Raw genomic sequence first — 17,472 nt, 5'->3', positions numbered from 1 at the left:
TTTTTAATGGTTTAATTTTGGTTTTGAAGGTTCAATCGTCGTCGATAGAACCGCCGTGGAAGATTTTTTCTGATTTAAATAATAGTACATGTGGTGGTACATTTTCTATTTCTGATAGTAAAATACCACGGAGCAAATCTACGGACTTTTCCGGCTCGCGATTGCCCAGATATCAAAATCCAACCATCACCTTGTTACAAAAGGCTAGAGGTAAAATAACTTGAAATATATGTTTATGTTTAAAAGTTCCATGAATGTTTTGTTCTTAGAGGGTCAAATTCCTAAAGGTCCAGTCTACATAAACTACCCCGATGACAATACCTTAAGAAGGCCCAAAGATGATAAACCACCTTTGGTGAAACCTGGAGAAGTTTGTGAGTTGTTTTCGTATTATCAAAAAAGTAGCAAAGACTTTATTAAAAATTTTATGTTTTGTAGTGTACCAAATCAAAAACGAATATACCAGCGAATCGGAAGGGGAAGCCCCAAGAAAAATGGCAGACCTTGGTCAAAGAAAATACGAGGGAATTGGTCCCACGACTAAAGAAGGAATACCAATAACACTACGATCGGTATGGCGAAATAAGTTTTGGAAAATAATAATTCGAAATAAAAATTCGATCGTTTTTTTTTTTATTATAGGAAGTTAAAGACGGTAATCAGCACAGATGGTACAAAAGGATGTATGACACAATCCATAAACAAAAAGACAAAGGTAAGATTGTAAAGTTGTTTCATTTTTTTATGTGAAAAAGACGTTCACTTTTGTTTTATTACTTTTTAATTTTGCTTGATTTATTTTGTTTTTGGTTTCGGATTGCGTTTTAAAAAAAATTCTGTTTTGTTATTTTCCAGATGATTATGTTACAGTTCGATATAAACAAAGACGAGGTATTAACCAAATTTCATATTTAAATACTTTTTTTTTGCTCGCTTTTGCTTGCTCTTCCGAAAATTTAGGTATGAGGTGCGTTTGTTCTTGTTGAAAAACTGGGGGTTTTGTACTGTAGTTTTCCAATGCTTACATTCATTTATTTATGTTTTTATTTGCATTTAAATATAAATAAAATTTCCAGGAGTATTTTCAACCCTGGAAACAATACCAAATTGATGAGTGCCAACCGCGAAATCATTTTATATATCTGTATTTATTTGTCCTAAGTTTCTTTAGAATCAAATGGCTTTTGGATACCGTTTAAAAAAAAAAGAGAAACGGAATAAATGAAATTCTATTCTACGTTTTGATCTTCAACTTTTTTTTTATTTTTTACTATTTACGTCTTATTTATTCGCTTGTATACACAGTGGTTCAAAAAATAATAATTGTTAGAACATTTCCCAGCGTTCATTTTCCATTTGTTTAATTATTAGTCGCCCTGTATATGCTTGGAGCCATCATTTTGCTTTATATAATTATTAAAATGATGTGTGATGTGCGTGAGTAGTTTGTCTTTTAAAAATGCTGTAACAACACATCTCCGCTGTTCCTTTTGGTAAATTAGGTCGAAGTTGTAGAAAATGGTCGATCATATTTCGGGGTCGACGCTTCTTAAATGGCCGCGGCGTATCATTGTTAACGACTTTTCAGTAAAATAAAGCGAACGCTATCAGCATTTTTAAAGAATGTTGTGTTGTACAGTACTTGTTAAAAACAGAAGCCTTACTTGTCTTTCCAATAGAAGGAGAAATGANTTTCGGGGTCGACGCTTCTTAAATGGCCGCGGCGTATCATTGTTAACGACTTTTCAGTAAAATATAGCGAACGCTATCAGCATTTTTAAAGAATGTTGTGTTGTACAGTACTTGTTAAAAACAGAAGCCTTACTTGTCTTTCCAATAGAAGGAGAAATGACGACTTAAAATTTGTTTTGTTTGAACATAAATAATAAAGTTTATTTTCTATTTGTGCCGAACTGAGAACTTTGTTGTCATCTTTCCTTATTTATTTCATTGTTGTTGTGTGAGGGGTTTTTTCTTTTTAATTTAAGCTCGCTACCCTTATAACTCGGGCTACTTTTCCGAGCCTGAGCCTACCGCGTACGACAGCGACGCCAGTGACCGACGCTCGACGCTGGATCGTCGGCGATATCTGTACCTAAACGACCCCAAAGAAAACGGCTTTGCTCCTTCGACGACCCCTGTAGTTCCCGCTCGCGCCGCACCCTCGACAACCCCAAAGTAAGCCATTATTAATTTAAAAATTGGTAGATACATGAAACAAAAACCATTGACATCATTATTAGCGGGCATTTTTGATGAAAGCGAATGCGTTTTGTTTTTAGAAGTCCACCCTCTAGTGTAATAAAACATGGGCAAGACGTGTACAAAAATCAGCCTGGCAAAATAGAGAATTACACCCCTGGAAAGTCGTCAATTTCCGAGAGGGAAGCAAAACAGGTGACTCATTACGTTTTAATTTTGACTCTGCTTATTCACCTACGATTAAACTGCAACTGTTTCTATTTATACATTTCTACTAACACACTTTCAGTTGTTTTATAAATGAAACAAAAGCAATATTTCTTTAAATGAAGTAAATTGTTACCATGGGCGTAGATCAAGATTTTTTCTACTATCTACGCCTATGATTATTACCTAATATTTCGTATTTGTACGTCTATACCAAGTAATCTAATATAATTGAGATTATTGCACAAATTATTAAAGGAGGTAACCCTCAAGGGGCTTTTAGAGAAAAATATTGAAATTGTATTCAAAATGACGTCCTCTCTAATTCATTTCCACAATAATTACGGATAATCCTTTCATATCGAAGGGCAATTTCCACTAAAGTGATTTTTCTTCTTTCAATTGTTGCTTTTTGTTTCTGAAATGTTGCTTCATGTACCTAAAGTTTCCCTTTTTTCTTTTATATTTTATAAACGAAGGGCAATTTCCACTAAAGTGATTTTTCTTCTTTCAATTGTTGCTTTTTGTTTCTGAAATGTTGCTTCATGTACCTAAAGTTTCCCTTTTTCCTTTTATANTGTAAACTAAAGTCAATTTTTACCGATCCTGATTTTTTTGAGCCAATTAATCATTCACGGTAAAAGCCTTGATATAAACCCATAAAATACTTATATTATTTTCCTTCAATCGATTAAAATTCTATAGGTAGTTAGTTATTGAACAGAAACAGTAGTACAAGTATGTAATATTTGCTTAAATCCATTCCCGGATGTAAAAATGATGTCTTCACTTTACGCGACAAGGTTGTTAAGTTAAAACTACACGCTATACAAGTGCGTTGAATTGGTGTATTTTTACAATTAACTCACAGGATACTTGTGAGACGTGTACGTAATTATAATTAATAAATAGGAATGTCTTGGCATTCGTTCACGCTATTGTAAGTCGGAAAAAAAAAACAAGTGATGAAATTGTTGTTTCTTCTTCAGTTGCAGCCAACTGGAGTGTCACCAGCCAGTAGTAGATACATAGTTAGTTATAGTTGAAGGAATATAATTATTTATGGATATGTACCAAGTACATAGTAATACATACGTATTTTCTACATGTGTGTGAGCGGTATGTCGGTCAGAGTTTTTGTAGAAAACGCGGTAATTACTTACGGCGACATCGTCATTTGTTCCGCGATTTTCTCTTTTGTTTTAACGCGACAATCTCATCGATAGGTACTATTGACAATTGTGAAAATTTAGTGTTAAAGTTCACTTTTTATATTACTACCAGGTATGCAAAGGTTTGTTTATTTAATTAAATCGAAATCCACAGCTATCTGTGGTAAGGATTCATTCATTAATTCATTTTTGATACCTAACAAAATCTTTTCGAGATATAAAAAGATTGATATGCATTTGTTTGCCTATTCAATTGTTTTTAGTATATGTACTTAGATTGTTTTTATAACTGTGACAAATTTATACATAACGACGTATGTATTTGTACAAAAACAATTTAATCAACTCAATAACTTTTTAATTTCGTATTCCATGTTGTATCTAGCGCAGTCTGGGACCATTAAAATTTTATTATTAACATCAGGGAACGGATTGCAATGTGACACAATTCTGTCTTTATTTTCGAAATTAGAAGTTGCCCGTTTTATTTATTATGTGCATCTCTGACTGGACTAGTTGTACCATTTTCTGAATATTATTATCAGTTCAGACATTACACGAGAATAGTGGGAAAATATTAAAATAACTTGGGCCTGATTTGTATGCAAATGCATCATCCATTGTATCAAAAAATTGTATAAACGTTTTTGATGAATTGCATGCATTTGTTTTCTATCTGTCACATTAATTAATAAAGGAACTAAAGCTTCTTCTAAACGATTTTAAGTTCTAATAGGACTATAACTGCACTCTAGTTACTGGCGGAAAACTTATTGGGAAAATATACAAAATAACTTAAACATAAAAAAGCGCTCGTAAAATTATTCAGGAATGGAAGGTAACTCCTAAGTTGACAGGGATGAAAATTGTGTAAAAAAGTACGTAGAATCCAATGGTGCCAATGGTTTTCGAGTGCGATGCCAAATAGGTAGTTTTCGGCATAATTTTCGATAAAATATGCGAAATAATTTAAATATAAAAAAGCGCTCGTGAAATTTTTGGGAGACGGGAGGTTTGTACCAAGTGGAAAGTGGTGAAAATTATGTAAAAGGATACGTAGAATCTCATGATGCCAATGGTTTTCGAGTGCGATGCGAAATAGTTAATCAAATGTATTGAATTGCATGACTTGGTAATGATTAAATATACAGCGGTTGCTATAGAAATATACGCATACATATGTATATTCATAACTTTTTTGTTTATTGTTTTCTTGTTAAACCTGAGCTCAATTGATCGTCTATTGTCTGTTAGTGAGGTTTTGTTTTTCCTCCAGAATCGCCGAGGAAATATGTAGAAAACGAGGTGACCATTCACTACAAAACGCCGGTTGTTCAGGAAATAAAGGATCATCTGTCAGAAGAAGAACTGGCACGAAGACAGGCGGCCCACATGCGACAGGTTTATGAAGAAGAGAGACGTAAAAAATATCTGCAAGTAAGCCACACAAAAAAAAAGAGTAACGTTTGTTTGTTTTGAAAGCGAAAACAATCATTTTCGCAGCAATTACAAGACATGAACAGTAGAAGACACACGGACAACTTCGTGCCGTCCCAGAAATCTCCAATACCTTTGAATCGTTACGACGACTTCCCTCTAGAAGTACCGAAGATCAGTCCGCGACCCAGGTCACCGGAACCGAGGCTCGTTGCCCGCGCCCTTTACAATTTCGTGGGCCAAACAGCCCGCGAGTTGACCTTCAGGAAAGGCGATCTCATCTACATTAAGAGGCAGATCGACAAAAATTGGTACGAGGGCGAACTTAACGCCATGATGGGACTATTCCCAGCCAACTACGTCGAAGTGAGATAGATAAAACATTCTTTTGTTTTTGGAAATGTCTCGTTTGCATTTGTTCGTAGATAGTGCCTTACGATGGTGTAAAATCGACGACAAAGAAAGCTCACGAGGGACAGGCTCGGGCCAAGTACAATTTCATAGCGCAGACGCATCTGGAATTGTCGTTAGCCAAAGGGGAGCTCGTGGTCATTACGAGAAGGGTCGATGACAATTGGTTTGAAGGGCGCATAGGGGGACGGAAGGGCATCTTCCCAGTGTCGTACGTTGAAGTGTTGGGTAAGTTTTTGGTGCCTATACCTCACTGAAGCAGTAGAAAAAGAGACGATTATTTTCAGTGGAACCTGGAACCCCGGCACCTCCAGCACCTTCGAAACCCGTGGGTTCACCGGCTGCTCACACCCTCCTGTTAAATGGTACAGCAAGCGGGATTGAGTCGATGGGAAGTCACAGTTACCTTCCCCCAAGTACCCAGCAGTTTACCAGCAGTTACCGTGCCAAGCCGGTTACCATAACCAGCAATGGTTACGCGTCCCTGCCCCGTTCGCCCAACGCCCCAACCTCGAAGAGCCCTTACAGCGAAGCCCTCCACATTGATACCCAAAACGAACCCCTAACGTAAGTATTTTTCAACTAAGTGTTAGGTATATAAACCCTTTTTGTCCCAAGGATAACAAATAATCATTATTGTGAGCTTCTCAATAGTAACAGGTAGTCCTTAAAGCAGGTATCATTCATTTCAAAATGATTTCTATCCTTTTTTGTCCTAATTAAGTTCTTTTTCGTGGTGTAAGGTGAAATAAAAGAGATGGGAGAACAGATGAAAATTATCCTTCCATACAGGTAGGTGTGTCTTAACATAACTATCTTTCATTTAAAAATGATTTCTACCCTTTTATGTCCTATTTAATTTGATTTTCGTGGCATGAGGCGAAATAGGGGCGGGGGAACAATTGAAAATTATTAGAACCTTTCTTACAGGCACATGTATCTTAACATGACTATCTTTCATTTAAAAATGATTTCTACCCTTTTATGCCCGATTTAATTTTTTTTTCGTGGCGTGAGACAAAATGGGGGCAGGGAAGAACAATTGAAGATTATCAGGGCTTTTTCTACAGGTAGGTATGCCTTAACATGGGTACCTTTCATTTAAGAATGATTTCTACCCTTCTATATGCGATTTAATTTCTTTTTCGTGGCGTGAGGCGAAATGGGGGCGGGTGAGAACAAATGAAAATTATCAGGGTCTTTCTTACAGGTACCGATCGCTGTATAAATACCGACCTCAGAACGACGATGAACTTGAGCTTTTAGAGGGTGATATTGTGTATGTTCTTGAGAAGTGTGACGATGGGTGGTTTGTGGGGTCGAGCCAAAGAACCGGTCATTTTGGTACCTTTCCAGGGAATTATGTCGAAAGAGTCAATTAATATTCATTTGTCACCCTGTTCTGCTTTCGTTGATTTACGAAAATTCAATTTCAACTTCGTGTTATTCTTCTGTTTTTGCATAAATTGAAATAATTTTTTCTTTTTTATTTTATGAACGCAAAATTCTCGGAAATGTTTCAAACGTAACCATTTGTATTTTATTAATAACAATAAATTGTTAAAAGTGCCTAGTCTAGAAAGAGGGACTTGAAAACTTGTTAAGTTAACTTTCTAGCTAATGTATTTGGTAGGTATTAGGTACCCTTATTGTTCTCGTAAACCGTTGCCAAAAAGAAAAAGGAAAACAATAGTTTAGTGACTGTATAATTCTAGTCATAAGCCAAATAATCGTTATACATAACGACGTATGTATTTGTACAAAAACANCAATACAAAAGGGCGGCGATGTACCCCTGCACGGATTACGAAAACCGGCACCCGAAAGACCTAAAGGTAAGTGTAATAACTAAATCTGTTTAAACAAATCAAATGTACAATAATAATAAAAATCTGTGGTGAAGAGTTAGTTTTGGTGAAGGTTTTGGGTAAATGGGTAGTTAATTCTCTATAGTTATTGTACATCTAAATCTTTAAGAGATTAAAGCTTATACTTAATTTCGTTAAATACTTTTTTCCAACTTGTTGGGTCTAGAAAAACTGCTGGTTGTGGTTGAAACTAAAACGAATGCAAAGGTAAGGTAATGTAGATACATATACAGGGTGGTCCATAAAAAATTGGCCATTGGACAACTGCAGATCGCCAGTGGGATAGCAGGGGGTTAAATCCAAAACAATACGTTACGTTCTTTGTCACTCTTGAAGATAAATTCAAAATTTACGTATGACTATTGTTAATCTCTTATCTATTTGAGATGATTTTAGTAGATCGTCTATAATACATTTACGGGATGTTTAAATTAAGTTCATACTTTCTTATTTTTTGTATGAAAAAAAATTATAGCCCCTTTGTGTAAAATGTGTCGTCTGTTGACCTACGTCCAATTTTCTACGAACCATTGGGTTTACCATAAAAATAGCAATTCAATTCAAGCTGTAGCATGATGCACCTCAGAATGCACAACGAATGAAGAAACTGGATTTCCGGATTCTAAATCCCTATGACAGATAACGGTGTCGTTAAAAGTGTTCGACGTTTCGTCTTCTATCACAAGGAACATCTTCAGCAACAGCGTTGAAGATCCTGCATCGATAGGAGACGAAACGTCACCATGATCCGTCATAAGGACTTCATCAATAAGACGCGGTTAGAATCGAGAAATCCGTAAGTTTCTTCAGCTTAAATCAACTTTTGTACTGTCCGTTTCAACTTGTAAGAATTGTGACCTTGAAGAGATCTGCGCGAAGATAGAAAGAATACACATTAGGCGTGAGCAAGACAGAAATAGTTGGAATAAGCTTGAACGAGCAGAGCTCTCGATGGGCGGTCTTAGGAGATCGGCTAGAACTGTACAGTACTAAACGAAAATGTTTAGCAATTTCTTAAAACAAAAATGTACCTATATAAATTAACAATAGAAAACAAAGCAAATGTTTTGTGGGTGTGTAGAACGTTAAGTTAATTCACTTGTTATTATTTTTGGCTAAATACACTTTTAAATAAAGCATATTCTTAAATTTTAACGAGGAAGTTTAAAGAATTTTGCAAACGGTACTGTACACTTTTGTTTAGTTCTCGCTCGATGATCGGTGGAGAAATGAGCTCCGCGGACAAATATGATTGAATTTTGCTACGGCGCATCCTAAGAAAGGGAAAGGGCATATCTCCAACTTCTTGAAACGAACAGTACAAAGATTGATTATTATTATTAGTGAAAAACTGCAAGGACCTTTACACCATACAATTAGGCATTGCCGTTTTCATCTTCGTGCACATTTAAAACACGTGCATGTTCACTAGCTGCTTGTCATCACGAAACAGCCGATCAAAACCAACAAGTCACACAAAAACGTATTAAAACACTTCTTGTCTAAAATTGCACCGCAATCCTGCAACTGCAACTGCATCGAGCAACATCAACAGATGCCAAACGAAAAAAAAAAAAAACGTGTTGTCCAAGAACTTCCTTTTATATTCGCAGACGTCGTCGATTTAGAGTACATTCCTGTCACGTCAACGCTCACGAAGATACGGATTCACAAGAGTCCGAAAACCGACAAATATTTTACGTATCCGATCAACGTCCCCTTACGTCCCGTTTCGTCATCGTCATCGTCATCCTTTGCCACTTACAAACGCACGGCCCCTTCGTCCTCACTACCCTCTAACGTTAACAAGCCATCCGTCACTCCGCCGTTACCGCCCAAGAGACGTTCCTCGAGAAACAGTTCGACCCTACGTCTCATATCGACGATGACTTTGAAAGCAGACCGATCGCCTATCAGCAAGAGGCACGAGACGTGCTTCAAAACAAACGACGATCACAGGACAAGCAACGTGAAATATCTGAAAGACAAAATCACCTGCAGACTGTCGCCAGGGCCTAATAAAAGAAACTCCACTCAAGATAAATCTAAATTGAAAATCACGAAAACTCTTAGTTTGAACCCATCCGGTGACAGACCGGTAATTGTTTCCACGTTGAGCAGCAAGACTGGCTGTAAGAATGCCAAAAGAGTCGAGTCTAAAAACTCCAAACACCAGGACAAAACTTTCCAGGGTGTTTTACAAAAGAAGTTTTTCTCTGCCGGCCAGACATTCGCAGAAGCTAAAAGGAATCTGTCGATACAGAAATCTTCTAATAAGTTATCCAAACCGTTCGATTTGGTGTCCCCCAATGAAGTCAAAAAGGCCATCAAGACCAGGGGGAGTTCCCGTAGCTTTGTTAACATTTCATCGCTCCCGAAAATAACATCGTGTCCATCAACACCTTTACAAGGTCGACGTATGAAGACGAAGCCTGACGATAATGCGACAAGGAAGCCGAAAACGCCTCCCAAGGAAGAAGTCGATGGTAAATTGTCAATAATTAACAAAAGAGTTAATGGTAAGAGAACAAAACCCAACTCTAAAACAACAAATATCGCTGAGATATTCCGAGAAAAAAACAAAAGCGATCCAATGTGTAAAAAAGATAGAAAACAGAAAAAATCGTCTAAAATTATATCCAAAAATAGTGATTCCCGCGAACATACCCTTAAGGAAAACAAAGAAGAAAATCGTAACGCTTCTACTGTCATTAAAGATGAGATAAAGAAGCAGAGCGAGATTATAAAAACGAACGATTTCTTCCAGCATTTGTTTTTGAAGGACATCATTGGAGATGTTCGGATCGCTCAGAAGCCTTTGGCAGATGATTTTTCCTGGATCGCCGAGAAAACTAAAATGTTGCAAAATAGAAGAACGTCGTTTTCTGAACCATCAATAGGTGCACTGATGATCTATTTGAAATCCATTAAACCGGTGTCCGAGTCGAAATTTAGAAGCTTGGACGCATCCTACATGAGATCCCGCTCTGCCAGTCCGAAAACCGTTACTTGGAAAGACGAAAATTTGGTTTCATTCAATTCGGAATCCAATAGGAAAGAAAGAAGTATTAGTTTACCTTCAAAAATCCCTATTTCACGAACCAGTCGTTCACCATCTCCTTGCAGAACTACCAGTTTGAATTATTATCGTCCAATATCTCCCACAAAACAGGATCACTCACAAAAAATGAGATCTTCCTCTCCAAAACTGTCTTCCAAGCAGATAAAGCATTTAACAACCTTGCAGAGTAGACCGGATCCACTTCAAATCTTCTTCGCCACCGAGCATCTGGCAAAATCCAAAGAATTAGCAACAAGCCCTTTAAGTAGCTTGTCATCCCTTTCCACAGAGAAAGGTGGACTTCCAGTTACATCCCCAACGGGCAAAAGATCTCCAAATGAACCTCTTTTGCAGAAACCTTTGAAACGGATTACTCCTCGAACCGTCAAAGAAACGTCAGCATCTAAAAGACTATCTTTTAGATCTCGAAGCGCTGGAGATGCCGAAGAAACCGATTCCAAAACGACAGCTCCAATTCTGGAAAAATCTGTCAGTTTTTCAGAGCTATCGGGATTCGGCTCTCTCCACGATCTTCACACACCGGGACGTTGCAACAGGTTCAAGGAATTGAAAAACTTCTACAAAACTTTAGAAAAGTTCAGCGAAGTAGAGAAGGTTGCTTCCAGCACGGACGTTAGGCCTCGCGGTAAATTGGAAAGCGAAATCGTGGACTACAACAGGTGGAAGGAGGTTCACGTAAGGGAAAGGGCCGAAAAAGAAATGAAACTGTTGTACAGTAAACTAAAACACGACCAGGCGGAAAAAGGGTTTCTTTTTGAGCCGAAAACGACTCAGTGTTGGAGACCAGAGAACGACCATGGCTTAAGGGCTAAAGAAAAATCCATCGAAGATGTACGAGACGAACTGCAGAAGTTAAGTATCAGAAACGAAAGGTCCCTAACCAGTTCGGAATTATCTCTGGTCAAAGATTTGTACAAGCCTCTGTGGAGAGGAAGTTCGGTAATAGATTTGGCATCCAGCATGGTACAGAAGAGATCGCACTCGGAAGAAACGAAACAACGGGATCACTCTTTTCCACCTGTGAAGACTTTTGGGAAGTCCGATTTTGGGTTCTTGAGACAGATATGGAGCAGTCTTTCGACCGAACAGCTGGATAATCTCAAGTCTCAACTGTCGGAAATCTACGGCAAAAATGGAACGGCGACGTTACCGAAACCTGTGCCGAAAAAAACCGACACTAACTATTTTATAGACGTGACCGAACGGAAAAATTTTAACGACGACCTTAAGGTTAGAAGATGCTCAGAATCGTCCGCTTCTTGCCTCCAAGCACCGCGTCCGTTTGCAAAAGTCACTGCCCATGTACTTTCGGAAAACGAAAAGAGACATTTGTCATTGTCCCTTTGCAAGGAAGCCGCAGCAAGGAACGTCATTCTTCCCAAAGAAACGAGAGGATCTATAGCAGCAGCTAGTACGTCTCTTATCGCTTCCGAAGCCACTTCTCCAAGGACCTGTTATTCCCTTGAAATATCAGAAGACGAAGTGGACAAGAAGACCAAAGACAACGATTACCTTTTGGTACTGACCGAGAAGCTGATGCCTGCACGAAAATCGGAAGAAATCAGCAACACTCTGAGCAACTGGGCCGAACCGAAGAAACAGCAGCACCTGTCCACGGAAACCGTTGGAAAATCCACCAGCGAAACTGAGAGTGCCAGTACGGACGAGTCGACAAGAACCGCGATATTCGTCGACAAAAAAGACGAGGTCACAAAGAAAATAAAATACTTCGAAGAGAAGGCGGCCGAAGAAGAAAAATACAGTCCCGTAATGTACAAACCTGCCGACAGCGACTCTGAAAAATCCGATTCTTCACAAACAGTCAAACCATTAACCAGATCTCAGTCAAACCAAAACCTGAAAGATTTTTTCGGTGAAAGATTGCCTAGTCAGAAGATTCCTAGGGCTAGTGAAGATCTGCCAGTATTGAGGACCTTTACAGAAAGTACGTTGTTCAGGAGAGTCCACAGCGATCCAGAATTGAACAGAAAAAGCCAGATTCACATCCCAGGGCAAAAGGCGGGAGATGTTGACTCGTTACGGAGAAAATACGAATATCCGTGGATCGGTAGGAAAAGTAGGAGCAGAACAAGAAGAGGTGGCGTTGTATCGCCCCTATTTTTCCGTCCCCAAGATCGCCTAATGCCCCACATTAACATAATCAGTAAAATAGCCAGTCTCTGTTCTAAACGGGACTCCTCGCAGCACAAACGTTTCCAAACTAGCACCGAAGAACTGGCCAGTTATCTGGGATGTCCCGTTGGAGAGGTGGAAAAACTCCGAAAAAAGTTCGACTCTCCCGACAGAAACATTTCGTTGTTGGGCCGAATGTTCACGTCATCCCCAAATCTACACGAACTGAAAGATATCGCCCCGTATCTTGCTGGAGACTGGACCGCTCACAAATATCCGAGACTGGACGACAACACCCGTTCCCTTTCCTCCCCCGAACACTCCCCTGCATCCAGAGACACTAATCTCGTACGGAAAGATCGATCCAGACCGAAATCTTTCTCCCCCATACGTCCTAGACACCACACAGTTTGGGATCAAGGTCGGGAGAGGAAGAAATTTGATCCAAAGATTGATCCACTGTCCAGGTACTGTCCCGAAGAAAGGTATAGGTCGTGGTTGCTACCCAATCCTACTACCAGACCCACAGTAAAATTTAAAGGTTCGGTATCTTAAATGTCCAAAACAAAATGAATCACTTCATATTTCATTCATTGCACACATTTTACTATAATTATTATCATTATGTTTATTCGTTATATGTATTTTTGTTATCAATCGTATTATGGCTTTGTGTATGTGATATGTCAGCTTCTTCCATGTCGTTGTTATGTTTAGACCCAGAACCACCGGCACCACCACCAAAGAGGAATTTAATAACGGGCAAGGCCGTAACTCCAGGTAGGGAAAAGTTTGTTTTGTTTTTGTTGTGTGTTCTTGGGAGATATTGTCGTATTGTCGATAACTTTTGTTTTAACAACAGTGGAACATCGAATCTTCTTTTGATGTGCGATTTTCTTATTTTGTAACAAATGCCAACAGCAAATAAACAATACAGTATCTGTCCATACTGTAACGATAACGATCAATTGTTTTTGATCTTTGAAGCAACTGTTTCGTTTTGTTTTTGTTTTTGTTTAACTCGGTTTTTACACCATGTGTAAAGAAAATTTTCTTTTGTTGCAACTGATCGAGTTATGAAATACTTCCTGGTTTACAATCAGCCAGATTACATCACCAATCACAATCAGCTTCTCATCGCTAATTCTTTACCGGCCTGATATAGCAATTAATTGCGAGTCGATCATTACAGCAGCGTTACTGTTTGTTCATCTGCGTATCGTGCGAATTTAAAAAAGAGTACGTATTATATTATATGTATAGGTGTTGTACATATTTATTACCCCACTAGGTATAGAATTTCGCGGTTTTTCTAAGTTTTAAGTGTGTAATGTCTACGTGAAAATATTACGCGTATTCAACCTTGAAGTATCAAAACTTATCGCTACGTCGTGCACGTTTATTAATAAAAACCTGCCGTATACATATCGGGTTTTCAGATAGATAAGATTAACAACAAAATAAGAAACAACTTCGATCGATTTTGTTAAACAGCTGCCGTCTACCGCCGTCGATTGTTTCAGAAATCATCACCGCAAAAAAAAACAGATTCGATGCGACTGATATTTATCAATTGTTAAATTACGTAGGCACGCGATCTCAAAACAATAAAAAAAAAATGAACTCATGAACAAGCGATGTTAATGTGGGTGATGTTGTGTTGTTTTAATATTAATAACAGTTGGAGCGGTCCTGCAATTGTAGCGATTGTTAAACTCGTACTGGAAATGTCGAAAGTATTAGAGGACATCCGGTTGAGGAAGAAGACACCGGAACAAATTGCTAGACAAGAGGAGATCCGCTTGAATCGACACACAATCGGAAATGTTAACCAAATCCACGGACCACTGCCTTCTTCTTTCGTCAGTTAGTAATCTACCTAATCCAAACAAAAATATTTTTTAGTAATCCACAATAATCATTGTTTTGATTGTTGGAACACTTTGATATTTTGTAAACTAAAGTCAATTTTTACCGATCCTGATTTTTTTGAGCCAATTAATCATTCACGGTAAAAGCCTTGATATAAACCCATAAAATACTTATATTATTTTCCTTCAATCGATTAAAATTCTATAGGTAGTTAGTTATTGAACAGAAACAGTAGTACAAGTATGTAATATTTGCTTAAATCCATTCCCGGATGTAAAAATGATGTCTTCACTTTACGCGACAAGGTTGTTAAGTTAAAACTACACGCTATACAAGTGCGTTGAATTGGTGTATTTTTACAATTAACTCACAGGATACTTGTGAGACGTGTACGTAATTATAATTAATAAATAGGAATGTCTTGGCATTCGTTCACGCTATTGTAAGTCGGAAAAAAAAAACAAGTGATGAAATTGTTGTTTCTTCTTCAGTTGCAGCCAACTGGAGTGTCACCAGCCAGTAGTAGATACATAGTTAGTTATAGTTGAAGGAATATAATTATTTATGGATATGTACCAAGTACATAGTAATACATACGTATTTTCTACATGTGTGTAAGCGGTATGTCGGTCAGAGTTTTTGTAGAAAACGCGGTAATTACTTACGGCGACATCGTCATTTGTTCCGCGATTTTCTCTTTTGTTTTAACGCGACAATCTCATCGATAGGTACTATTGACAATTGTGAAAATTTAGTGTTAAAGTTCACTTTTTATATTACTACCAGGTATGCAAAGGTTTGTTTATTTAATTAAATCGAAATCCACAGCTATCTGTGGTAAGGATTCATTCATTAATTCATTTTTGATACCTAACAAAATCTTTTCGAGATATAAAAAGATTGATATGCATTTGTTTGCCTATTCAATTGTTTTTAGTATATGTACTTAGATTGTTTTTATAACTGTGACAAATTTATACATAACGACGTATGTATTTGTACAAAAACAATTTAATCAACTCAATAACTTTTTAATTTCGTATTCCATGTTGTATCTAGCGCAGTCTGGGACCATTAAAATTTTATTATTAACATCAGGGAACGGATTGCAATGTGACACAATTCTGTCTTTATTTTCGAAATTAGAAGTTGCCCGTTTTATTTATTATGTGCATCTCTGACTGGACTAGTTGTACCATTTTCTGAATATTATTATCAGTTCAGACATTACACGAGAATAGTGGGAAAATATTAAAATAACTTGGGCCTGATTTGTATGCAAATGCATCATCCATTGTATCAAAAAATTGTATAAACGTTTTTGATGAATTGCATGCATTTGTTTTCTATCTGTCACATTAATTAATAAAGGAACTAAAGCTTCTTCTAAACGATTTTAAGTTCTAATAGGACTATAACTGCACTCTAGTTACTGGCGGAAAACTTATTGGGAAAATATACGAAAAAATTATATAAACACAAAAAATCGCTCGCGAAATTTTTCGGAGATGGAAGATTTTTCCTAAATTGAAAGGGATGAAAATTATGTAAAAAGATACGTAGAATCTCATGGTGCCAACGGTTTTCCAGTGCGGCGTCCAATAAATACTTTCCGGCATTCTTTTTGCTAATATATATAAAATGATTAAAAGAGGTAGAAAAGCGCTCGTAAGATTATTCGGAGATGGAAGGCATTTACTTAGTTCAGAGAAGCGACAATTACGTAAAAAGATACGTAGAATCTCATGGTGCCAACGGTTTTCCAGTGCGGCGTCCAATAAATACTTTCCGGCATTCTTTTTGCTAATATATATAAAATGATTAAAAGAGGTAGAAAAGCGCTCGTAAGATTATTCGGAGATGGAAGGCATTTACTTAGTTCAGAGAAGCGACAATTACGTAAAAAGATACGTAGAATCTCATGGTGCCAACGGTTTTCCAGTGCGGCGTCCAATAAATACTTTCCGGCATTCTTTTTGCTAATATATATAAAATGATTAAAAGAGGTAGAAAAGCGCTCGTAAGATTATTCGGAGATGGAAGGCATTTACTTAGTTCAGAGAAGCGACAATTACGTAAAAAGATACGTAGAATCTCATGGTGCCAACGGTTTTCCAGTGCGGCGTCCAATAAATACTTTCCGGCATTCTTTTTGCTAATATATATAAAATGATTAAAAGAGGTAGAAAAGCGCTCGTAAGATTATTCGGAGATGGAAGGCATTTACTTAGTTCAGAGAAGCGACAATTACGTAAAAAGATACGTAGAATCTCATGGTGCCAACGGTTTTCCAGTGCGGCGTCCAATAAATACTTTCCGGCATTCTTTTTGCTAATATATATAAAATGATTAAAAGAGGTAGAAAAGCGCTCGTAAGATTATTCGGAGATGGAAGGCATTTACTTAGTTCAGAGAAGCGACAATTACGTAAAAAGATACGTAGAATCTCATGGTGCCAACGGTTTTCCAGTGCGGCGTCCAATAAATACTTTCCGGCATTCTTTTTGCTAATATATATAAAATGATTAAAAGAGGTAGAAAAGCGCTCGTAAGATTATTCGGAGATGGAAGGCATTTACTTAGTTCAGAGAAGCGACAATTACGTAAAAAGATACGTAGAATCTCATGGTGCCAACGGTTTTCCAGTGCGGCGTCCAATAAATACTTTCCGGCATTCTTTTTGCTAATATATATAAAATGATTAAAAGAGGTAGAAAAGCGCTCGTAAGATTATTCGGAGATGGAAGGCATTTACTTAGTTCAGAGAAGCGACAATTACGTAAAAAGATACGTAGAATCTCATGGTGCCAACGGTTTTCCAGTGCGGCGTCCAATAAATACTTTCCGGCATTCTTTTTGCTAATATATATAAAATGATTAAAAGAGGTAGAAAAGCGCTCGTAAGATTATTCGGAGATGGAAGGCATTTACTTAGTTCAGAGAAGCGACAATTACGTAAAAAGATACGTAGAATCTCATGGTGCCAACGGTTTTCCAGTGCGGCGTCCAATAAATACTTTCCGGCATTCTTTTTGCTAATATATATAAAATGATTAAAAGAGGTAGAAAAGCGCTCGTAAGATTATTC

The 17,472-nt window shown here is 37.6% G+C and overlaps 2 protein-coding genes across 2 annotated transcripts in view; both read left to right on the top strand.

The window, feature by feature from the left end:
* The window catches only part of LOC112903960 (sorbin and SH3 domain-containing protein 1-like), a gene marked incomplete in the record, with an annotated part of 10,876 nt that extends 3,721 nt beyond the window's left edge, over positions 1 to 7,155 (top strand). The window contains 5 exon segments of the mRNA XM_025978197.1: positions 4,852 to 5,018; positions 5,085 to 5,384; positions 5,444 to 5,657; positions 5,717 to 5,996; positions 6,640 to 7,155. Coding sequence (XP_025833982.1) covers positions 4,852 to 5,018; positions 5,085 to 5,384; positions 5,444 to 5,657; positions 5,717 to 5,996; positions 6,640 to 6,811 — 1,133 coding nt within the window.
* Positions 7,050 to 15,972, top strand: LOC108738565. Its single transcript, XM_025978211.1, has 5 exons — positions 7,050 to 7,062; positions 7,145 to 7,264; positions 8,911 to 13,053; positions 13,230 to 14,378; positions 14,592 to 15,972. The coding sequence occupies exons 1-4, from the start codon at positions 7,050 to 7,052 to the stop codon at positions 13,418 to 13,420; spliced, it is 4,467 nt and encodes a 1,488-aa protein (XP_025833996.1). The 3' UTR covers positions 13,421 to 14,378; positions 14,592 to 15,972.
* The last annotated feature ends 1,500 nt before the right edge of the window (positions 15,973 to 17,472 follow it).

The sequence above is a fragment of the Agrilus planipennis genome, unplaced genomic scaffold, assembly GCF_000699045.2.
Source record: "Agrilus planipennis isolate EAB-ADULT unplaced genomic scaffold, Apla_2.0 scaffold154, whole genome shotgun sequence".
In the NCBI taxonomy this organism is placed as follows: Eukaryota; Metazoa; Arthropoda; class Insecta; order Coleoptera; family Buprestidae; genus Agrilus; species Agrilus planipennis.
The sequence above is the reverse complement of the archived record's forward strand: the minus strand, read 5'-3'. Positions and strand labels throughout refer to the sequence as shown.